Source organism: Aegilops tauschii, chromosome 3 (assembly GCF_002575655.3).
Source record: "Aegilops tauschii subsp. strangulata cultivar AL8/78 chromosome 3, Aet v6.0, whole genome shotgun sequence".
Lineage (NCBI taxonomy): Eukaryota > Viridiplantae > Streptophyta > Magnoliopsida > Poales > Poaceae > Aegilops > Aegilops tauschii.
This window is the reverse complement of record NC_053037.3, coordinates 625,810,569-625,833,788: the sequence shown is the minus strand read 5'-3', so window position 1 is coordinate 625,833,788 and position 23,220 is coordinate 625,810,569. Positions and strand designations below refer to the sequence as shown.

The 23,220-nt window shown below is 44.5% G+C and overlaps 2 protein-coding genes across 2 annotated transcripts in view; both read left to right on the top strand.

The window, feature by feature from the left end:
* The first annotated feature begins 1,494 nt into the window (after positions 1-1,494).
* On the top strand, positions 1,495-4,103 carry LOC109771279 (uncharacterized). Its single transcript, XM_045234487.2, has 2 exons — positions 1,495-1,558; positions 1,729-4,103. The coding sequence occupies exon 2, from the start codon at positions 1,737-1,739 to the stop codon at positions 3,582-3,584; it is 1,848 nt and encodes a 615-aa protein (XP_045090422.1). The 5' UTR covers positions 1,495-1,558; positions 1,729-1,736; the 3' UTR covers positions 3,585-4,103.
* The window catches only part of LOC123497716 (uncharacterized), a 55,316-nt gene continuing 35,765 nt past the window's right edge, over positions 3,670-23,220 (top strand). Inside the window, exon 1 of the mRNA XM_045234424.1 lies at positions 3,670-3,883. Coding sequence (XP_045090359.1) covers positions 3,670-3,883 — 214 coding nt within the window. The remainder of the gene's footprint in view (positions 3,884-23,220) is intronic.

Below are 23,220 nucleotides of genomic sequence, written 5' to 3'. Positions count from 1 at the left end.
TGAACCATCGTGAATAGAACTGGCGCTTAAGGAAGAGTAGGATCTGTTAGCAAGTCATATTCAATCACCCGGTCTTCTCCTTCCTACTCCCTCCGTATCAAAATATAAGACATTTTTTTATACTCCCTTTGTATCAAAAAATGTCTTATATTTTGATGCAGAGGGAGTAGCTTTTAGATAGCCCTGAATTGAAAGGGCTAAATGATCAAGTTTTCAGGTTCCATCTCGCAAGAATCTCATACGGATCGAGCAACACTACACTCTTACAATTTCATCATCTGTAGTACTAGTTGGCTCAAAACTACTGATGCATGACCGGTTTGCGTTCCTGAGATGCAAAAGATGGAGAGAAAAAAAAACAGATGAGTCTCAGCATGTGAAGCTCGAACTCAAATCGCACTATCCTGAGACAAAATTAATATTTGTGATTAAAGAGACGGTCAACGTGGGTGCGAACACTAGTTTCTGATATATGCAACTTCCCTTCTCATCATCATCTCTAGCCTCTAGGGACAGCAACGGGCCGGGATGCTCTGGGACCTTGGTTACTCCTATCAACTTCAGCTCTTCTGCATCGCTGAAATTTACCACAAACTAATCACATTTCCAAAAGCAAACTCTTGTTGTAATAGCCACCCGAACTGGTACCAAAAGTGAGGAAAAAAACTGATGCATGCTACTAAAGATTGATCATCCAAACAACACATTCAAAACAGGCAGTGAAAATTCCAAGAGAAGGAAAATATCACTTTTTTGTTGAAATTTGGCTCACAATTTGACGATAAGAGTGGTAACCGCGCCAATAAAGCATGTGCGCAATTATGAATTATCACAAATTTGAACAGTGTGGCCATCTCCATCACCATCTCAAGCTAATAGAACAGACAATCTTTCAGAAAGCAGATATGTTGTGCAGAACCATGGAGTTGTGGCTCCACTCCTCTGCCCCGTCGAATGATTTCTAGGGATACGGGCTGCCAAATCAAGTTAAGTGATTAGGGACTGATCTTGGAACGTGATTCTCTTGAGAAAGGATGTGCCCGACAGCATGCGTCCAGCAGGCGAATAGAAAATGAGAAAGGCTCTCTCAGCACTGAAGGTTTATTGGTTCTTTGGAACTTAGTTAAACATTTTGCTTCATAAAAAGATGGACTGGGCTTTGGCAATGCCCTGAACATCTTTGGGGGCAGTGTTGTCCAGTTATTTATAGAACAAACCTGTAGTTTATTGTCCAGCTTTGGCAACGCTCTGATCATCTTGGGAGCTTTACCAGCATTATAAAACTTGTACCGCGCCTTACACATCATCTTGCGGGCTTTAACAGCAAAATTATCATTAAGTCAGATTTTCTAGGAAGGTGCATGTCAAGAAAGGAATAAGGAATAAAGTCAAAGGTAACAGAACTGTATTAGTTTAGAAGTACGAAAGACCGATGGCGAATATAAACAAGTCTAGCTGGGAGTAGGTGCAGGAAAATTGTGGGCTTGCTCCAATCCTCATCGTTTTGCAACAGGACCAGACCGGAGATCCTCCAAATCCCAACAATCTCCTGGTGTTGGTAAGTCTCACGTTGTTCAGATAATTAGTCTTGGTTGTTTATATGCATTTTGTGATGGTTCATTAAACTCCTCTCATGTTTGGTGTGCCATTTTAATTCGCCTAGGTGCTTATATTTGTGTATTTACACATAGTTACGCTAACTAGTGCATGCTTCAACATGTAAATCAGGTGAGGAGATGGCTAATGTTACAGAATGCTCCCATTCTGCGGTAACGAATTTTATTCGGGGGGTAAATGCACAGTTGTGGCGCTCCAATACGCTCATGGCTGCCAACGCCGTACTTGTCCTGATCATGGTAGCGATCAGTGCCTCTGGGCGGCACTATCGTCAAGTTGGAGTGACCCGCTTCGTCTTCCAAGGAGCCACAGTACTGTACCTTCCCATCATCTCCTATGTTGTCTCCTCCATTGGCAAGTACAACACAAGAGGCCTGGATATGTATTGCTATGGCGAGTACAACGTAGTCATGCTCCTAATTTGGGCAGTTCTTGTTCAAATTGTTGGAACCAATACAAGTGCAACTGTCGCTATTGATGATGATGATGGTCAGAAGCTCGGCCCCTCAATCGAGTTACTCGCTCGTGCAGTCTGGACATCATATCTTGTGTTCTACTATTTACATCATCATTATTTGATTATGCCATCCATCACCTTCCACTATAAATCCTTCATCCAACGTCACTACCTTTGGAACTTTCTCATTGTCTTGTGTGTACTTAGTTTTGCAAAAATTACGCTCAAGTTCTATGCATTTGAGAAAGCAAGAAGATCTTTCGCTCTTGGTCGGAACTCTCGTCTTGTTGCTGGATATATGGAACAATTATTAGGAGAGAACCATCAAGGATCTGAAAATGAGTTGATTCCACCACTTATTGTGATGGGCGAAGAGAAACAGGAAATTGAGGAAACACCTCATGGGTATACTATCAAGCAGAGGAAGAATAGCTTGGTCACCATTAATAAAGTTTGGCAAATGGCGGACAACAATGACATCCTTCTGGCACGTCGACCATGGCTTACAAATTTATGCCTTTCATTTGCATTATTCAAACTGCTTAAACATCAGTTTGCAAAGTGCCACCTTGTCGTACTTGGCTCTACCAAGGCGTTCAATTTTGTTCTAAATGTACTTCTTAACAAGAGAAATCCAGAGACGGTATTCAGAGTCATTGCAAATGAGGTATCCTTTATACTCGATTCTTATTATTCATCCCTCCCAACTTCCAACTTTGGGCGATTGCTGCCAGTTCTTAACATCATCGTCTCCCTCTCAATTATAACATGGTGCTTGCTCGCCATGGCAAAGACAGCATATCTATCTGATCCATCTGTGACCCATCAAATATATTGTGAACCTTCATGTGTGTTGCCCATGGAGAACCGGTTCTACTCTAATTATAACCAGTTGTACCTCGGCAACATACTTTTTAACTCATTGCCCACATATTCCCTATTTGTAGTAGTTATACTTGCCGAGGCATGGGACATCATATCCTACTTCTGCTCCAACTGGTTCAAGGTAACCCTGCTTTGTAGCTATGTAACCCATGTCTCTTGGCAGCAGTCTCCTTGTATGCAGAGATTGCTTGCTCTTGTTCTGCCATTCAAGATCAAGTTCATAAAGAATTATTGGACTGATAAAATGGGTCAAGCATCGCTACTAGCACAACCACAGCCAAAAAAATGTGTCTTTACCCAACCATTCTTTTACTTCTTTGGTCTGAGGCCGAGGTTACAGCATGTCAATGTATCATCAGACGTGAAGGCCTCCATTATTGACACTTTGAAAAATAGCAACAATTGCCTGAGCAAAGGCACCACTGCCCTCCTGAATAACGGGATAGGCAATCATGTCCTCTGGGCATGCGAAGAAACAAGACACATCCCATGTTATCCTTGTTTGGCACATCGCCACCGGCATCTTCGAGGCCAGGTATGGAGCTTCAACCGGTTGCTCGGCCGAGAAGAACACCACAATGCATTTGTCAAGGTATTGTGTCTATCTGATGGAATCCACTCCTGAACTATTGCCACCTGATAAGGCATGGTCCAAGAAATTGTACAAGATCGTGAGCGAAGATATCAAACGTGCTCTCCCCGGTGGCAGCATGTCGGTAGAATATGGCAGCATGGTAGAACTCCTTGGTGGGGAGTCCAGGCATGAGGTGGTGAATAAAGGAGCGAGGCTAGGAAAGCAACTGGTGGAGCTAGTTCAAGATGAGGAGACAGGGTGGCACATCTTGGCTAGCTTTTGGTCCGAGTTGATCTTGTATGTTGCTCCCTCTCATAACATCAAGGCGCATAAGAAGGCACGTGCCAATGGTACCGAGCTGGTGACGCTCATCTGGGCCTTGCTGAGGCATGCCGAGATTGACAGGCCAAACACCCAAGCCGTTGTTTAGGGTTAAAATGGTTTTGTGTTTCCTTTTCAATGGTTTGTGTGTGCTCCTAGCTACAAGTGGGTGTGATTTGCTTTGTGCTTATTTAATGTGTATGGCGGGTCAGCCTGGATGACTAACTCTAAGATCGGACATTTCTTTCGTTCATAAGTATTTTTGTTATTAGTGTGCTCTTGATGTACGTGTGATTTGCTTTGTGTTTTGGTCTTATTTGCATCTGCCATGTACTGTTAAGTGATTATTACTGTGTGCAAGATCATCCTTGATGATGACTTGTTGTTTGGAATATTATATCTCTGTCTTCGCTTTGTTGATTTTGTGTTTAACAGCTGTTGCTTAGCTTGGATTTGTGTGACAACTGATTCAACAAATGGACTGATTAACCAAGAAGATGCCTAACACCAATTAATTAGAAAGTCCTAGAAGTTGTCTAACACCAACTAGAAGTTGTCTAACACCAACTAGAAGTTGTCTAACACCAATCATGTAAATGTTTTGGCTGACAGAGCCAAGAGTTAGAAAGTGAATTTCCTATGTTGGTGAAGCAGATTTGGAAAAAACAAAAAGGTAATATAGGCACATAAGTTAAGGCAGCGCTCCTACGAGAAGTGGAGCATGTCTATCAACCAAACAAGTATTTTTTGATTTCTTTCTAAACATAAACTATGTTTTCCATTTTCCCCATAATGCGCATCTGCACGCAGACCCCCTCACAGCTATAGATAATTATTCGCATCCTGTGTGTGTAATTATGGTGGTCTACTGGATGATAATGCAGAAGCATCTCCTTCAGATATACAACCGGTACAATTAATACTAATAGTGCAGTTATACAATACCATAGCCAGCTAGAAAATGAATCTCATACCGTATCTGCAGATACCAGAAGCATATTTTTCCATTTATTTCCCTATTTATCAATTAATATCATATCCCTTTTCGAAAAGAAAAAAATGTCATATACTCATGACTGTTCCCTCTTTTTCTTGAGCACCCACCTAAGACAGAGTGAAGTACAAACCAAGAAAAATCGAAAACCAAAAACACAAAACTATTATAACTAGTTAAAATTGGCAAAACAATGCAAATTAGCTCATACGCGCCTAAGCAGGTAGATATAGTCTTGGGGGGGGGGGGGGGGGGGGCAAAGATGGTTCCCTTCTTGAAATAATGTGTTTTATTCCAAATAAAGACCAGGATGCATCCTTGGGGTAAAGGTCATGTGCCTACGATGGATCAAGTTAGCTTCCTACTCGGCTAACTAGGTTCTGCAGCTATGTTGTTTTGAACAGGGAGCGAGGGGGAGGTGGGGGAGAGAAACTGATGATAGGTACACGAATTTCAATGATCCTCCCCATGCATTGCTGAAACAAGATCACTTGTGATACATGCATTTTAATATAATAATACAAAGTGATAAAAGTGAAAACGGTAAATGTTTTTCTTAAAAGAAGCATTTAACAATTTTTTTACGGAAAAAAGAATTTAAAATCACAATTTAAAACATTCCTTTAAAGTGTTATTTTGATATTCCAAAAAAAATTAAAATTTGAACTGGTTCCAAAATGAATAATAAAGTTCAAAACAAGAAAAATGAATTAACGTATAAAGAGGATAATTATGAAAAAAAAGAAAAAATCGCTTAGGCCTTGGCCCAACTAGGCAACCATACCGCACCTGTCGGGCCCTTTAAATAATTCTTCACAAATCCAAATGGTCATAGTTTCAAAAAATGTTAATGTTTTTGAAAATAAATCATGTTTCTGTAAAAAGTAAATTGGAATTTTCCTTTTTATAAACTGTCTACATTTTTCTAAAAATGTCCGGAATCCCAAAAGTTCGTCACATTTTTAGAAAATTGTGTTTGAATTTCAAAAATTATTCAGAAAAAATTTAAAAAATTGGAGGTTCACAAATTACTTGCTCTTTCCAAAAAATATTTGGCATTTGCAAATTGTTAAAAAAAATTACAAGAAAAGTTTTGTTTTTCGGGGAAATTGTTTAATATATATGAACGATGTTGTGCGGTTCTTATATAGTTTGCGCTGTATGAAATCACATCAAATTGCTCGGTCGAGTGGCAAGCAGTCTTTGTCTATAGTGTGGAGGACAACAAGATCACTGCAATCTGCACTGATGTTATAAGGTACAGGCATCTCAATAATAGCCCATAATGCAATAAATATCAATATAAAAGCATGATGCAAAATGGACGTATCAACTCCCCCAAGATTAGACCTCGATTGTCCTCAAGCGGAAGCCAATAACGATAAATATGTCCACATGTTTAGAGATAGAGGTGTCGATAAAATAAAATACGGACATGAGGGCATCATGATCATTCTTATAACAGCAACATATATGGATTTTGTCATATGATCTCTTATGCTCAAGTAATAATCTATTCACAATGTCAAGTATGAATCAGAAACTTCATTGAGAACCAACAAACTATAATCTCAGTCATTGAAAGAATTGCAATTTATCATAACATCAGAAAGAGTCTATGTAAGAGCTTTTCAGCAAGTTCACATACTCAACTATCATTTAGTCTTTCACAATTGCTAACACTCACGCAATACTTATGGGTATGGAGTTTTAATCGGACACAGAGAAAGATAGGGGCTTATAGTTTCGCCTCCCAACTTTTTACCTCAAGGGTAATGTCAACAATAATAGTTCATGCTAGCTTATATCCAATTATATATATATATATATTTATATATATATATATATATATATATATATATATATATATATATATATATATATATATATATATATATATATCAGGATCTTTCCAACACAATGTGCTTGCCAAAGCATAAAATGTATAAAGGAAAGGTGAAGATCACCATGACTCTTGCATAAGGGTAAGAGATAAAAGTAAAAGATAGGCCCTTCGCAGAGGGAAGCAGAGGTTGTCATGCGCTTTCATGGTTGGATGCACGAAATCTTAATGCAAAAGAACATCACTTTATATTGCCACTTGTGATGTGGACCTTTATTATGCAGTCCGTCGCTTTTATTTCTTTCACATCACAAGATCGTATAAAGCTTATTTTCTCCACACTAACAAATCATACATATTTAGAGAGCAATTTTTATTGCTTGCACCGATGACAACTTACTTGAAGGATCTTACTCAATCCATAGGTAGATATGGTGGACTCTCATGGCAAAACTGGGTTTAAGGATATTTGGAAGCATAAGTAGTATCTCTACTTGGTGCAAAGAATTGGCTATCATGAGGGAGAAAGGCAAGCTCAACATGTTGGATGATCCATGACAATATACTTTATTTCAGATATAAGGAAACATAACCCATTACGTTGTCTTCCTTGTCCAACATCAACTCTTCAGCATGTCATACTTTAATGAGTGCTCACAATCATAAAAGATGTCCAAGATAGTATATTTATATGTGAAACCTCTCTTTCTTTATTACTTCCTATTAATTGCAACGATGACCAAAACTATGTTTGTCAACTCTCAACAACTTTTAATCATCACACTCTTTCTATGTGAAGTCATTACTCTCCATAAGATCAATATGATCTCTTTATTTCTTTTTATTCTTTCTCTTTTCTTTTATTTCCTCAAGATCATAGCAAGATAATCAAGCCCTTGACTCAACACTAATCTTTATTATATAGCTCATGGACTCGATTACATAGAGGGATCATAAAGCAAAACTCAAAACTAGATCATGCTAAGACTTTATTCTACTAGATCAAAATATTACCAAAAGGATCGAACTAAGAAAAACGGTAAAGATAGGAGTGTGATGATGATACGATACCGGGGCACCTCCCCCAAGCTTGGCAGTTGCCAAGGGGAGTGCCCATACCCAGGTGATTATATCTCTTTCTTCGGAGGTGGTGATGTGATATTCTTGGCTATGATACCCCTCAGGATACGATTCTCCTCCTCGAGCTTGTTGACTTGCCGCTTAAGATCCATAATTTCCTTACGGAGCTTATCCGTGACGGTTAAAGCTCCTTGCACCCATGCATGCTGCATAGCTGCAGGAGAACAAGTAACACTCTTCTTCATATTTTCATAAGAAAGAAATCTAACATTGGAAGGGATGACCGAGTTTGGAATAGCCGAGCTCTGTAGTTCCCCCATCGTGAATCCGGCCCGGTAGCTAGAAGTGAATTCTTGATCCTCCTCCATGGCATCTATCCTTTTCAAATCGGCCTCCATCTCTTCCTCCGTTGCTGGCCCAAAGTGGACAGTATCGCTGCTTGTTCCTAGTCCCGGTGTCGGAAGAGACACCCGACTTTCCCCGACCGACTCTTGAGAAGACATCTTGCTCTGATCTGCGGCAAAAACAGCTCGAAACAAAAATAGAGGATAATTGCGTGGTACAGTAGTCAAAACCTTTGGGAGATTATATAATGATTTTTTACCGACCAAAAGAAGTATCGTGCAAGAAAACGGAGTCCGGAGAGTACACGAGGTGCCCACGAGGCAGGGGGCATGCCCAGGGGGGTAGGGCGCGCCCTCCACCCTCGTGGAGGCCTCGTGTCCTTCCCGGACTGCTTCTTATTTTTCTATTTTTCTAAGTATTCCAAACGGAGAAAATTTGCCATTAGAACTGTTTTGGAGTCGGTTTACTTACCGTACCACATACCTATTCCTTTTCGGAGTCTGAAACGTTCTGGAAAGTGTCCCTTATGTATTCCTCCGGGGTTACGGTTTCAATAACATTGGTTTCAACATTTATTGGATTACCTGAGATATAATGTTTAATTCTTTGACCGTTCAGCACCTTCGGATTTGTGCCTTCGAAGTTGTTAATTTTTATGGCACCGGAACGATAGACCTCCAAGATAACTTTTTAACTTTTTCTTTAAACAGCTTTTTTATTCTTTTGTCATGCCATTTTTTAACTTTTTCTTTAAACAGCTTGGCATTCTCATAGGCTTGGGTTCTCCATTCATCAAGTGAGCTAATGTCAAATAACCTCTTCTCACCGGCAAGTTTGAAATCATAGTTGAGCTCTTTAATAGCCCAATATGCCTTATGTTCTAATTCGAGAGGTAAGTGACATGCTTTTCCATAAACCATTTTATACGGAGACATACCCATAGGATTTTTATATGCAGTTCTATATGCTCATAATGCATCATCAAGTTTCTTTGACCAATTCTTTCTAGATCTATTAACAGTCTTTTGCAAAAAATTAATTTGAGCTCTCTGTTGCTCAATTCTACTTGACCACTAGACTGTGAGTGATAAGGAGATGCAATTCTATGATTAACATCATACTTAGCAAGCATTTTACGGAAAGCACCATGAATAAAATGTGAACCACCATCAGTCATTAAATATCTAGGGACTCCAAACCTCGGAAAAATAACTTCTTTAAGCATCTTAATAGAAGTGTTATGATCAACACTACTAGTTGGAATAGCTTCTACACACTTAGTAACGTAATCAACAGCAACTAAAATATGTGTATACCCATTAGAGCCAGGAAACGGTCCCATATAATCAAAGCCCCAAACATCAAATGGTTCAATAACAAGTGAATAATTCATAGGGATTTCTTGACGTCTACTAATATTACCAATTCTTTGACATTCATCGCAAGATAAGACAAACTTACGAGCAACCTTGAAGAGAGTAGGCCAATAAAAACCAGATTGCAATACCTTATGTGCGGTTCTATCTCCAGCGTGGTGTCCTCCATAAGCCTCGGAGTGACACTTGCGTAGGATCTGTTCCTGTTCATGCTCAGGTACACAACGTCTAATAACACCATCTACTCCTTCTTTATAAAGATGTGGGTCATCCCAGAAGTAATGTCTTAAATCATAGAAAAACTTTTTCTTTTGCTGGTATGTGAAACTAGATGGTATAAATTTAGAAACAATGTAATTAGCATAATCAGCATACCATGGAGCAGTACGAGAAGCATTTATGACATTTACTTGTTCATCAGGAAAGCTATCATCAATAGGTAGTGGGTCATCAAAAACATTCTCTAACCTAGACAAGTTGTCTGCAACGGGGTTTTCAGCTCCCTTTCTATCAATAATATGCAAATCAAATTCTTGTAACAAGAGGACCCATCTGATAAGTCTAGGTTTAGCATCTTTCTTTTTTATAAGATATTTAATAGCAGCATGATTAGTGTGAATAGTTACTTTAGAATCAACAATATAAGGTCTAAACTTATCACAAGCAAATACAACTGCTAAGAATTCTTTTTTAGTAGTAGCATAATTTCTCTTAGCACTGTCTAGAGTTTTACTAGCATATTGAATAACATTTAATTTCTTATCAACTCTTTGCCCTAGAACAGCACCTACAGCATAATCACTAGCATCACACATAATTTCAAAGGGTAAATTCCAATCAGGTGGCTGAACAATAGGTGCAGAAATCAATGCTTTCTTAAGTATTTCAAATGCTTCTACACAATCATCATCGAAGACAAGTGGTATATCTTTTTGTAATAGATTAGTCAGAGGCCGAGAAATTTTTGAGAAGTCCTTAATGAACCTCCTATAAAAACCGGCATGACCAAGAAAACTTCTTATACCTTTGATGTCCTGGGGACATGGCATCTTTTCAATAGCGTCAACTTTAGCTTTATCAACTTCAATACCTCTTTCAGAAATCTTATGCCCCAAGACAATACCTTCATTAACCATAAAGTGGCACTTCTCCCAATTCAACACAAGATTAGTTTCTTCACATCTCTGCAAAACTCGATCAAGGTTTCTCAAGCAATCATCAAAAGAGGATCCATAAACGGAGTAATCTTTCATGAAAACCTCACAAATCTTTTGACAAAAATCAGAGAATATAGCCATCATGCATCTTTGAAAGGTAGCAGGTGCATTACATAAACCAAAAGGCATACGTCTATAAGCGAAAGTACCGAAAGGGCAAGTAAAAGTGGTTTTTGCTTGATCATCAGCCGACACAGGTATTTGAGAGAAACCAGAATAACCATCTAGAAAGCAAAAATGTGTGTGTTTGGATAATCTTTCTAGCATTTGATCAATGAATGGCAAGGGGTAATGATCTTTTTAGTAGCTTTATTTAATTTACGGAAGTCAATTACCATCCTATAACATGTAATAATTCATTGAGGAATCAATTCATGTTTATCATTAGGAACGACAGTAATACCTCCTTTCTTAGGGACACAATGGACAGGACTTACCCACTGACTATCAGCAACGGGATAAATTATACCTGCCTCAAGGAGCTTTAGTATTTCCTTTCTTACCACTTCTTTCATCTTAGGATTTAACCATCGCTGATGATCAATAACTGTTTCGGCGTCTTGCTCCAAATTTATTTTGTGTTGACATAGAGTGGGACTAATGCCCTTAAGATCATCAAGAGTATATCCAATAGCAGCACGGTGCTTTTTCAGAGTTTTCAATAATTTTTTCTTCCTCCTTCTCTGAAAGGTTAGCACTAATAATAACAGGATATATCTTCTTTTCGTCAATATAAGCATATTTAAGATTATCAGGTAAAGGTTTAAGCTCAAACACGGGATCACCCTTGGGTGGAGGAGGATCCCCTAGGATTTCAACAGGCAAATTGTGTTTCAGAATGGGTCCCTGTTTAAAGAATACTTCATCTATTTCCCTTCTTTCATTCATAAACATATCATTTTCATGGTCTAGCAAATATTGTTCTAAAGGATCATTAGGAGGCACGGCAATAGAAGCAAGGCCAATAATTTCATCCTTACTAGGCAATTCCTCTTCACGGTGTTGTCTACGAAATTTAGAAAAATTAAACTCATGAGACATATCACTCAAACCAATAGTAACAACATCCTTCTCGCAGCCTATCTTAGCATTAACAGTGTTCAAGAAGGGTCTACCAAATATAATGGGACAAAAGCTATCTTGTGGGGAACCAAGAACAAGAAAATCAGCAGGATATTTAGTTTTTCCACACAAGACTTCAACATCTCTAACAATCCCAATCGATGAAATAGTATCTCTATTGGCAAGTTTAATTGTGACATCAATATCTTCTAACTCAGCGGGTGCAATATCATGCATAATTTCTTTGTATAAAGAGATAGGTATTGCACTAGCACTAGAACCCATATCACACAAGCCATGATAACAATGATCTCCAATTTTAACAGGAATAACAGGCATGCCTACCACAGGTCTATGTTTATCCTTAGCACCAGGTTTAGCAATTCTAGCAGTTTTCTCACAGAAATAAATAACATGCCCATCAATATTATCAGCCAAGAGATCCTTAACAATAGCAATATTAGGTTCAACTTTAACTTGCTCAGGAGGAGTATAAGTTCTAATATTGCTTTTACGAACCACAGTTGAAGCTTTAGTATGATCCTTTATTCTAACAGGGAAAGGTGGTTTCTCAACATAAGCAGTAGGAACAATAGGATCATTATAAGTGATAGTCTTTTCTTCAACTTTAATAGGTGCAACTACTTTTACTTCTATGGGAGGATTATATTTAAACCACTTCTCCTTAGGGAGATCAACATGAGTAGCAAAGGATTCACAGAAAGAAGCTACTATCTCAGAGTCAAGTCCATATTTAGTGCTAAATTTACGGAAAACATCGGTATCCATAAAAGATTTAACACAATCAAACTTAGGTGTTATACCTGACTCCTTACCTTCGTCGAGATCCCAATCTTCAGAGTTGCGTTTAATTATTTCCAATAAATTCCATTTGAATTCAATAGTCTTCATCATAAAGGAACCAGTACAAGAAGTATCGAGCATGGAGCGATTGTTGTCAGAAAGCCGAGCATAAAAGTTTTGAATAATCATTTCTCTTGAGAGCTTTGGGGCATGAATATAACATTGACTTAAGCCTCCCCCAAGCTTGAGTGATGCTTTCTCCTTCGCGAGGCCAAAAATTATATATATAATTGCGATCACGATGAACAAGATGCATAGGATAAAACTTCTGATGAAATTCCAATTTCAACCGTTTGTAGTCCCATGATCCCATATCATCAAATAGCCTATACCATGTCAAGGCATCTCCCTTCAAAGATAAAGGGAAGACCTTCTTCTTGATAACATCATCGGGCATACCTGCAAGCTTAAATAATCCACAAACTTCATCCACATAGATTAATTGTAAATCGGGATGCAATGTTCCGTCTCCTGCAAAAGGATTAGCTAGCAGTTTCTCTATCATACCCGAAGGAATTTCAAAGTAAACATTTTCAGTAGGTTCAGTAGGTTGAGGAGCAACTATTTGCTCTACCGGTCGGGGTGAAGATACCCCCAAACAAGCCCCTCAAAGGATTACTCTCCATAGTAACAAGTGACAGTAAATTTCAGCACACTATATAAATTTTTCCTTACCAAATTCCACCTACCAAAGGCGCTTCACTCCCCGGCAACGGCGCCAGAAAAGAGTCTTGATGACCCACAAGTATAGGGGGTCTATCATAGTCCTTTCGATAAGTAAGAGTGTCGAACCCAACGAGGAGCAGAAGGAAATGATAAGCGGTTTTCAGCAAGGTATTCTCTGCAAGCACTGAAATTATAGGTAACAGATAGTTTTGTGATAAGGTAATTTGTAACGAGCAACAAGTAACAAAAGTAAATAAAGTGCAGCAAGGTGGCCCAATCCTTTTTGTAGCAAAGGACAAGCCTGTACAAACTCTTATATAGAGAAAAGCGCTCCCGAGGACACATGGGAATTATCGTCAAGCTAGTTTTCATCACATTCATATGATTCGCGTTCGGTACTTTGATAATTTGATATGTGGGTGGACCGGTGCTTGGGTGCTGCCCTTACTTGGACAAGCATCCCACTTATGATTAACTCCTATTGCAAGCATCCGCAACTACAAAAGAAGTATTAAGGTAAACCTAACCATAGCATGAAACATATGGCCCCTTACGAAGCAACACATAAACTAGGGTTTAAGCTTCTGTCACTCTAGCAACCCATCATCTACTTATTACTTCCCAATGCCTTCCTCTAGGCCCAAATAATGGTGAAGTGTCATGTAGTCGACATTCACATGACACCACTGGAGGAGAGACAACATACATCTCATCAAAATATCGAACGAATACCAAATTCACATGACTACTAATAGCAAGACTTCTCCCATGTCCTCAGGAACAAACGTAACTACTCACAAAACATATTCATGTTCATAATCAGAGGAGTATTAATATGCATATAGGATCTGAACATATGATCTTCCACCAAATAAACCAACTAGCATCAACTACAAGGTGTAATCAACACTACTAGCAACCTACAGGTACCAATCTCAGACTTAGAGACAAGAATTGGATACAAGAGATGAACTAGGGTTTGAGAGGAGATGGTGCTAGTGAAGATGTTGATGGAGATTGACCCCCTCCCGATGAGAGGATCGTTGGTGATGATGATGGCGATGATTTCCCCCTCCCGGAGGGAAGTGTCCCCGGCAGAACAGCTCCGCCAGAGCCCTAGATTGGTTCCGCCAAGGTTCCGCCTCGTGGCGGCGGAGTCTCGTCCCGAAAGCTTGCTTATGATTTTTTTCTCGGATGAAAGACTTCATATAGCAGAAGATGGGCACCGGAGGGCCACCAGGGGGCCCACGAGGCAGGGGGCGCGCCCAGGGGGGTAGGGCGCGCCCCCACCCTCGTGCCCATGGTGTGGGTCCCCTCTGGTATTTTCTTCGTCCAGTATTTTTTATTATTTCCAAAAATAACTTCCGTGGAGTTTCAGGACTTTTGGAGCTGTGCGGAATAGGTCTATAATATTTGCTCCTTTTCCAGCCCAGAATTCCAGCTGCCAGCATTCTCCCTCTTTATGTAAACCTTGTAAAATAAGAGAGAATAGGCATAAGTATTGTGACATAATGTGTAATAACAGCCCATAATGCAATAAATATCAATATAAAAGCATGATGCAAAATGGACGTATCATGCTTCAGCCTCTGGGGTCCATTCCATTGGTCCCGCCTTTTTCAAGATTTTGAAAAAGGGAAGGGCGCGCTCGGCGGACTTGGAGATGAACCTGCTCATGGCGGCAACGCAACCAGTGAGCCGACGCACATCCTTGATCCGCTTGGGCGCCTCAATTTGCTCGATAGCCGTGATCTTGTCCGGGTTTGCCTCAATCACACGCTGTGACACAAAGAACCCGAGAAGCTTGCCGGACGGAACGCCGAAGAAACACTTCTCAGGGTTCAACTTGAGGTTGATCTTGTGCAGGTTTGCAAACGTCTCTTCTACGTCTTGTACAAGTGTTGCCTTCTCCTTGGTTTTGACCACTATGTCATCCATGTAAGCTTCCATATTTCTATGTAGCTGGGGCTCAAAACCAATTTGGACCGCCCTTGCGAACATTGAGCCAGCACTCTTCAACCCGAAAGGCATCCGTAAAAAGCAATACGTACCACATGGGGTGATGAATGCTGTCTTCTCTTCGTCTTCTCTTGTCATGAAGATCTGGTGGTAGCCCGAGTAGGCATCAAGGAATGACAACAGATCACACCCGGCCGTGGAGTCAACAATCTGGTCGATGCGCGGCAACGGGAAGGGGTCCTTAGGACAAGCCTTATTGATATCTGTGTAGTCAATACACAGCCTCCACTTCCCGTTTGCCTTGCACACCACCACCGGATTGGCCAACCACGTCGGATGGAGCACTCCTCTCACCAAGCCTGCCGCTTCCAACTTCCTGATCTCCTTCGTGATGAACTCCTGCCGTTCCAGAGCCTGCTTCCTGACCTTCTGCTTGACGGGTCGCGCATGGGGACAGACAGCAAGATGGTGCTCAATCACTTCCCTGGGAACGCCGGGGATGTCGGATGCTTGCCATGCAAACACATCAACATTCGCCCGCAGGAAAGTGACGAGCGTGCTTTCCTATTTGCTGTCGAGGGTGGAGCTTATGGTGAAAGCCCCTCCCGTGCCATCCTCCTTGACGGACACCTTCTTGGTCTCTGGTGGTGCAGCTCTGGATTTCTTGCTCTTGCCGGTGGAGCTCTCTGGCACGTCCTCGACGGTAGCACAACACTCCGAAGAGGTGCGCTTGCCGGAGTGGGTGCGAGAGGTCTTGCCGGTCTTCTTCTTCCCTCCCGGGGCTTCAGCGGCAGGAGTAAGTGCCTTGGCGGCAGTTGCTACAACTGCCCGGTAGAGTAGGTCAGCGCAGATCAGCGCATCCTTCTTGTCGCAAGGAACGATGATGATGGTCATCGGCCCAGGCATCTTCAGCGTGTTGTAGGCGTAATGTGATGCCGCCATGAACTTGGCTAGTGCCGGGTGGCCGAGGATCCCGTTGTAGGGCAAGGGGATCTCGGCTACATCGAAGACAATCCTCTTCGTCCTATAGTTCAACTCGCCTCCAAACGTCACAGGCAGCGTGACCTTACCCTTCGGCTGAATCCTTCCCGGATTGACCCCTTGAAACGTGCCCGTCTCCTCGAGGTCTCCATCAGGAATTTGCAGCCTCTTGATTACAATGGGCGAGATCAAGTTCAGACCGGCCCCTCCATCGACTAGCATCTTGTTCACCTTGAGGTTGCGTATCGTTGGTGAAACAAACAACGGCAAACACCCGACCGCAGTTGTGCGATCAAGGTGGTCCTCGGTGTCGAAGATGATAGGCATGCTGGACCACTTCAGTGGCTTCTGAGCGTCGAATGATGGCTTTGCCGCTGTGATCTCACGCGCCCACTGCTTGAGCTGGCGGTGAGAGGTATGCAGCGAGGCTCCACCATCGACGCACATGGCCTCTGTAGCCTTCTGGAACTCATGCTCGCCGGATTCGTCGTCTTCGTCATGATCATCGTCTTCCTGCTTCTTGTCGCGGCCCCGAACGGGCCTCTCTTGCTGGTTATCCTTGCCGCGGCAACCTCCTTGGCCGCCGCGCTTCTTGCCGGATCCCTCGGCACCATCCTGGCCCTTCTCCTTGTCCCGCCTCTCGTACTCAGCCCTTTGCTTCTCAGCAAGCAGCTCGACTTGACGGCAGTTCTGGAGGTCGTGGCCCTTGGTGCGGTGGATCTTGCAATATTGCTTGTCGGAGCCTCCTGGCTTGTCGGCAGCCTCCAAGGCCCGGCAAGCGGCGCACCCTGCAATTTCCTTGCCGGGGTCATCTGCCTTGGCCTTCTTGGCAGCGCCGGTGTCCTCGGATCCCTCGACAGCAAGCACGGTCTTATCCTTGCGTTTCCTGTTGCGGCACCGGCCCTTCTTTGTCGGGGCGGCGGTGTCTTCGTCCGTAGAGTCGGTTTCCGCGCCGGCGTCCTCGCCGGGGTACTTACTTCCCTCTTCAGCTCGGGCGCATCTATCGGCCAGAACATAAAGTTCGGCCACATCCTTGACCTTGTTCATTGCCAGCTCTTCACGCATCTTGCGGTTATGCACATTCTGATGGAATGCGCTGATCACGGTGGCGGGATGAACATCTGGGATGTTGTATTGCACTCGGCTGAACCTCTGTATGTACTTGCGCAGGTTTTCACCTTCCTTCTAGGGAATGATATGCAAATCACTCGCCTGGCCATGAGCTTGGTGGCCTCCAGTGAAGGCACCAACGAACTCATGACACAGATCCGGCCAAGAAGAAATGGAATCCGCCGGCAAGTGCATCAACCAAGACATGACATTGGGTTTCAAGGCCAACGGGAAGTAATTGGCAAGCACCTTTTCGTCGCGAGCTCCAGCGGCTTGCATCGCGATGGTGTAGATGCTGAGGAACTCTGACGGATGGGTCTTGCTGTTGTACTTCTCGCCGACGTCGGGCTTGAACGTGCGGTGGGACGACCACTGGAGCTGCCGCAGCTAACGGGTAAAGGCCGGGCAACCCACCTCGTAAGGTAGGCCGCCGGAGCCTCCCAGTGTTGGGTGGTCCATAGCGGGCCCCGCCCGCCTATCTGACTGTTGGCGTGTATCGCGCCGGCGCTCGATGGTGGTTCGAGCGTCTTCATGGGCTCGCTCCTGAAGAACTTGGTGTTGGTCGCGGTGGGTCCGTGGGTCGGACGACGCTATGGAAATGTTATCACAAGCGTCATCACAACGGAACGACACCCGCGGTGGCTGGCGTGGAGGAGGAGAGTGCACCGTGGCCGCGGCACCTCCGGCCCCTCCACCGCTCGTGTGCGGTGGTTCGACGGAGCGCCGGAATGAGGGCCCCGCTGGCCGTGGCTCGTCTTTGTTGGCGATGCTGACGAGGCTCCGGATGGTGGCTCTCCACTCGTCGAGCTTTTCCGCAGCAGGAGGGAAGTCGAGGAGTAGCTGCACGCACGCCAAAGCTTCTGTTGGTGTGGGTGGCGGCGAAAGCTGCGTGGACCGTGACGCGCTCCGACTTCTAACCACGTTAGAAGGAGCTCTATCATGGCCCGGCGGCTGCGCGCCATTTTCGCCACCACTTCGGTGGGCATGCTGGCCTCCTTCGTCCCGCGAATGATGCACAAGACTCTTCCCACGGCGGCGTCCGGGGTCCCCAGCATGGTGGCGCTGCTCGTCGCGCGCACCCTGGGAAGAGCGCGTCGTGGGCGCCGGCATAGGCGACTTGGAGGTCGCCGCGCCGCCCGTAGGTGGCATGGCGCCGACCTTGGAGGGGCCCGCGCCGCCAGCGGGGGGCCCGGCTCCGTCTTTGGATTTGGCGGCGTGCGGCCCATCGTCTTGCGCACGAACGACGCCGCTCGCCAGGCTCTGGCTGCCAGAGCGATGTTGGTGCTCGCGGGCCGCGCCTCGGGTACTGTTCGCGACCGGCCCGCTGCTCGCCCGCACTGGTACGGGCCGTCCGGCTCCGGATGAACCGATCATCGTGATCGTCTTCTTCTTGGGAGCCATGGCGATGAAGAACTGCTAGGCTAACCGCTAGACCGGATTTTCACAACTGCGCCCCCTACCTGGCGCGCCAAAGATGTCGGGGGAAATCGACACCTATGGAATCACTTGGATCCCTTCTACGGTTGGCGGGCGTGGAGTTGTGCAAAGAGTGGGTCTGACAGGAAGCACACAGATCGTTTACCCAGGTTTGGGCCGCGAAGATGCGTAATACCCTAGTCCTGCTTTGGTGAATGTATTTGAGTGTTCGTGTGTTCTTGAGCTAGCTACGGGGTGTAACTTGCCCAAAAGATCCGAATCCTCCTCCTGGTCGCCTCGGGCCTCCTTTTATAGGCAAAAAGGGGTTGCCACAGTGGCACACAGGAGGTGGAAAGGTGTACAGTTGATGAGTCTATCCTCTGGCACTGTCGGACAAACGCATTCAATGCGCTACCGACGTGCCCCTCTTGCTTTATTGGGGATGGCGAGGAAGCACGTCCCAGCTGTTGCCGCCTCGCCTGGTTCCGACACGCGTCCGAGATGATAAGGCGTTGCAGCGCCACGTTGGCTAACTGCTGGGCTGGCGCGGTGGTGGAGCCTTCACGAAGATCTGCATGCCACCACGCAGGTGCTTGCTGGGTCGGTGTAGAGGCCGCTCGTCGCCACGCAGGTGCCTGCCCAGCTGGTTGAGCTAGCAGCTGCATGGGGACGGCGGCGGCGTCTTGGCAGACGTGGGCCTGGCTGCGGCCCCGCTGGTGCCCCCGGCAAGGGTCTTGCCGGGGCGTCGTGGTCGTCCCCAGCAAGGATCCTGCCAGGGGTCTTGTGGATTTCCTCGGCTAGGATCCCGCCGAGGGTCGTCGTCTTCTGGCCCTCATCTGATCTCGTGTATTTATGATCTTGACAAAGATCTGCATGCCACCATGGAGGTGCCACCCGAGCCTTGGTTCCAACGTAGTCGTTGGCGGCGTTTGGAACTCTTGGGCTCAAGGGTGGCTCGCTCTGCTGGTGTTGGACAAGCTGCCCCGGCAAGGCTCTTGCCGGGGCCGTGGAGGCCGTCCCGGCAAGGGCCTTGCCGGGGGAGTCCACCTCGCCCCTTTTTCTCTTTGTGTCTCTGGCCTTGGCATTGCCTTGTTCGTCTTGTGCTTCGGTTTCCCTCCGGCTTCCCTCCTCTGCCCTGCTGAGTGCGGCCGCAGGCGTGGCTCTGACTGCTCGTGCACAAGTAAAGGGGTCAAAGGGAGAGCCCCTACGTTTGTACACCGACAATCGTCATGCATGGCAGTGGAATGTACTAGATATAGACCACATCCACTACGCTGCAATGGATGGCTACCTTTGTTTCAATATCTACAAGGGTTGGATGAAGAGCAAGAGCCAAGTGCGCGGTTCAAGCAAAGAAGTATCAGCCAAGAGGAAGAAGGACAAGGACGAAGTCGAGGACATGGACGAGGACTCCGAGTAAGGTGGCAGTGTCGTTGCTCATGGTGGTTCTAACGCAGTATCTACCGGATTAGTTGCATAGTTTAATTTCAGGTGTGCTTAGTTTAATTTGAGGGGTGTGTTGTGCTGAGCCCCCAGCAGAACTATGTTATGTTTCTTCTCGTTATATTTCGTACATTTCATCTTTTAGTTGGTATAGTACTACCACTCGTTTCTTCACATTATATACGTACAATATATATGGCCAACATCATATAGCCAGCAGTTTAGTTGTCAAAGAATATCAGGGTGCTTAGTTTTGTCAAAGAATTCCAGGGTGCTTAGTTTTATTTGAGGGGTGTGTTGTGCTGGACACCATTAACTTATCATTGTGAGAATCGGCTTATTTTTGTCATGTAACATGGTCAACGGGTTTGACGTGAAAATAACAATGTCTAATGGCATTTCTGAGCAAACTTCTAACTGAACGATGGCATTTTTTAGATATCTAATTGCATTTTTAGCAGGCATCTCACGGATCGATGGCATTTTTTGAGTAGTTGTAACTTCTAATGGCAAAACTGAGTAGTGATACACAACTAGTGGCATAAATAATAAGAACCCAAGAATTAAATAGGTATGCTAATTTCTTTATTTCTTTATTTCTTTATACCTTTGTGTGCGAAACAATATACGCTGCCTCCTCCAGATTTTCTTTACAGAGGCAACATAGAACTATATGAGTGCCCTGTTAAATTTTGGAATTATTTCGGGTTCGTTTGGCCTTTTTTATACATTAATTGAGTTTCTGGTCATTTAATGTGCATAATTCAAATTTGAACTACAAGCACATGCTCCCGTGCACCAAAGTTGATTGAAAAATCACATGTGTGTCCTCGGGTGAATTTCTAGGTCCCATGCAAGAAATGGGAATGAAATTCAAACATCTGGGCATCGTGGCTCGGCCGAGAACATTGAGAAGCTTGGTTTTCAAATTCTTGTAAATATAAAACACGCCTGAAAATCATGAAACTTGGCATGGTGTCATGTCATGGTACTACCATGCTGTGGTAAAAAAATTGCAGAATAGGAACAAGTTTTGGTATAAGTTTCTTGCAAACCGGAGCTTCTCTCAAGAAGGCGCGTGGTTCTGAGAGGGAACGTGTCACCTGTGTGTGCATAATTCAAATTTTAAATACAAGCACATGCTCTAGTGCACCAAAGCTGGTTAAAAAATCACATGTGTGTCTTCGGGTAAATTTCTAGGTCCCATGCCAGAAATGGGAATGAAATTCAAATATCTGGGCGTCATGGCTCGGCTGGAAACATTGAGAAACTTGGTTTTTTTAATTCTGTAAATCCGAAACACGCATGAAAATCATGAAACTTGGCTTGGTGTCATGACATGGCACCAACATGTTGTGGTAATTTTGTTGTCCGATTTGCGAAGGTGCACACATTAACAATCAACAAAGTCATTTTGTAACAAGTGCTGTCACGTTACAATCGGAAACACAAGTATTATTGAAACCGTGGGTGTTCTATTTACCATTTATGTGCCGCCACGTGTCCCCTTTTTTTATTAGCTAGGAGGCACCGTGCAGGGTAGCTATTTGAGTACGGGAGGCGTGCGATCAGACCCCTGTGCGTGCTTATCGGGAGGAGAGCCCTTTGACCTCCATCTGCCGTCCACCTCTCTCCCAAGGTCTCCATTAATGGTGCCCGAGCCTCTGTTTAATGGCGTGGCAATGTCTAACTCGACTGAGATTTAAGAGAGAGAAAAGAAAATCTGAAAAGAAAATTTTGCACGAATCTTGATGTAAGATCCGACGGACCTATATAGCATCTACTGCGACTTATAGCAAGACTGATGAATAATTATCCCATATATATAAGGACGACGAGAGTGGATAATAATTGTCTACATAATTAGGAAGATAATTAAAAAAGCCACATGCGGCTACGCCCGAAATACACAAGGGCAAAAGAAGAAGGAAGACGCATACAACGATCTGGCTCGCTGATCTCTACTTTCTTTATGCGCTGCAGGTCACGGAGACTAGTTCTCGTGGCGGGCGATGATCTCTTTCATCAGTTTCATGTCCTTAATACGCTGCTTGGGAGCATCCATGGATTCCTCCACCAGCCTGTTGCGCTCGATGCGGAGCATGGCATTCTCGTCCATAAGTTTCTTGATGATGACGCATGTCCTCTGCAACAAGGCAGCGGTCTCCTCCTCCTGCTTCGCCCTTCCGGCGATCTTCGCCCTCTGCAGGTCGCGCTCGCCCCGGAGCTTCGCATTGCCCTCCCCTAGTTGCCGGATGACGCCGGTAGCCTCGTCCTGCAACCTCGCCCAGCCAGAGATCTGATCCATCTGGCTATGGACCATCGCATGCATGCGCCTGTAAGAGTCCTCGCCTGCCCGCGAGAAATTTTCTCAGGCCGCCGCGGCGCGGCGAGACCTCCGTGCTGCTTCGGCGGCGCGGCGGGACATCTCTGCTGCTTCTGCGGCGTGGCCGGACCAGTCTGCTACATTGACGGTGCGGCGGGACCTCCGTGCTGCTTCGGCGGCGCGGCGGGACCTCTGTGCTGCTACTGCTACGCGGCTGGACATGTCGGCTGCTTTCGCGGCGAGGCGGGACATCTCTCGTGCTTCCTCTTCCATGCTCACCTCTCCCTGGTGGAAATCTCTCGACCCAAAACTCACGCTGGCCATGGCTTGATTGACTTGATTGTTTTTTTGTGGCTGAGGAGTTGAGGAGGAATGTGCAGTAATCTTAGCATAGTAGTATTTATAACCGAGTACTACTAATACGCTCTTAAGTGATAAACCGTTTAGGTTGTGATCGGTGTGAACAGGTTTGCAATTAAATATAGCATGGTAGTCCCTCCATTTAATGTGCATAGAGAGAAGCCGACATACCAATGGATGTGCTGGCGTTATATTTTGGACGAGAAAGACCCCTATCGATTTGTAGCAGACACCATCTGCCCAATGCGTCAGGAGACTAGAAAATTGGAGTAAAACTACTGCACCCTCCCATCATCTTGCTCTGTCCCATCCCATGTGTACGAG

Bases quoted from the DNA above. Each gene is read 5' to 3' on its own strand.
- LOC109771279 (XM_045234487.2), top strand. From the start codon at position 1,737: ATGGCTAATGTTACAGAATGCTCCCATTCTGCGGTAACGAATTTTATT.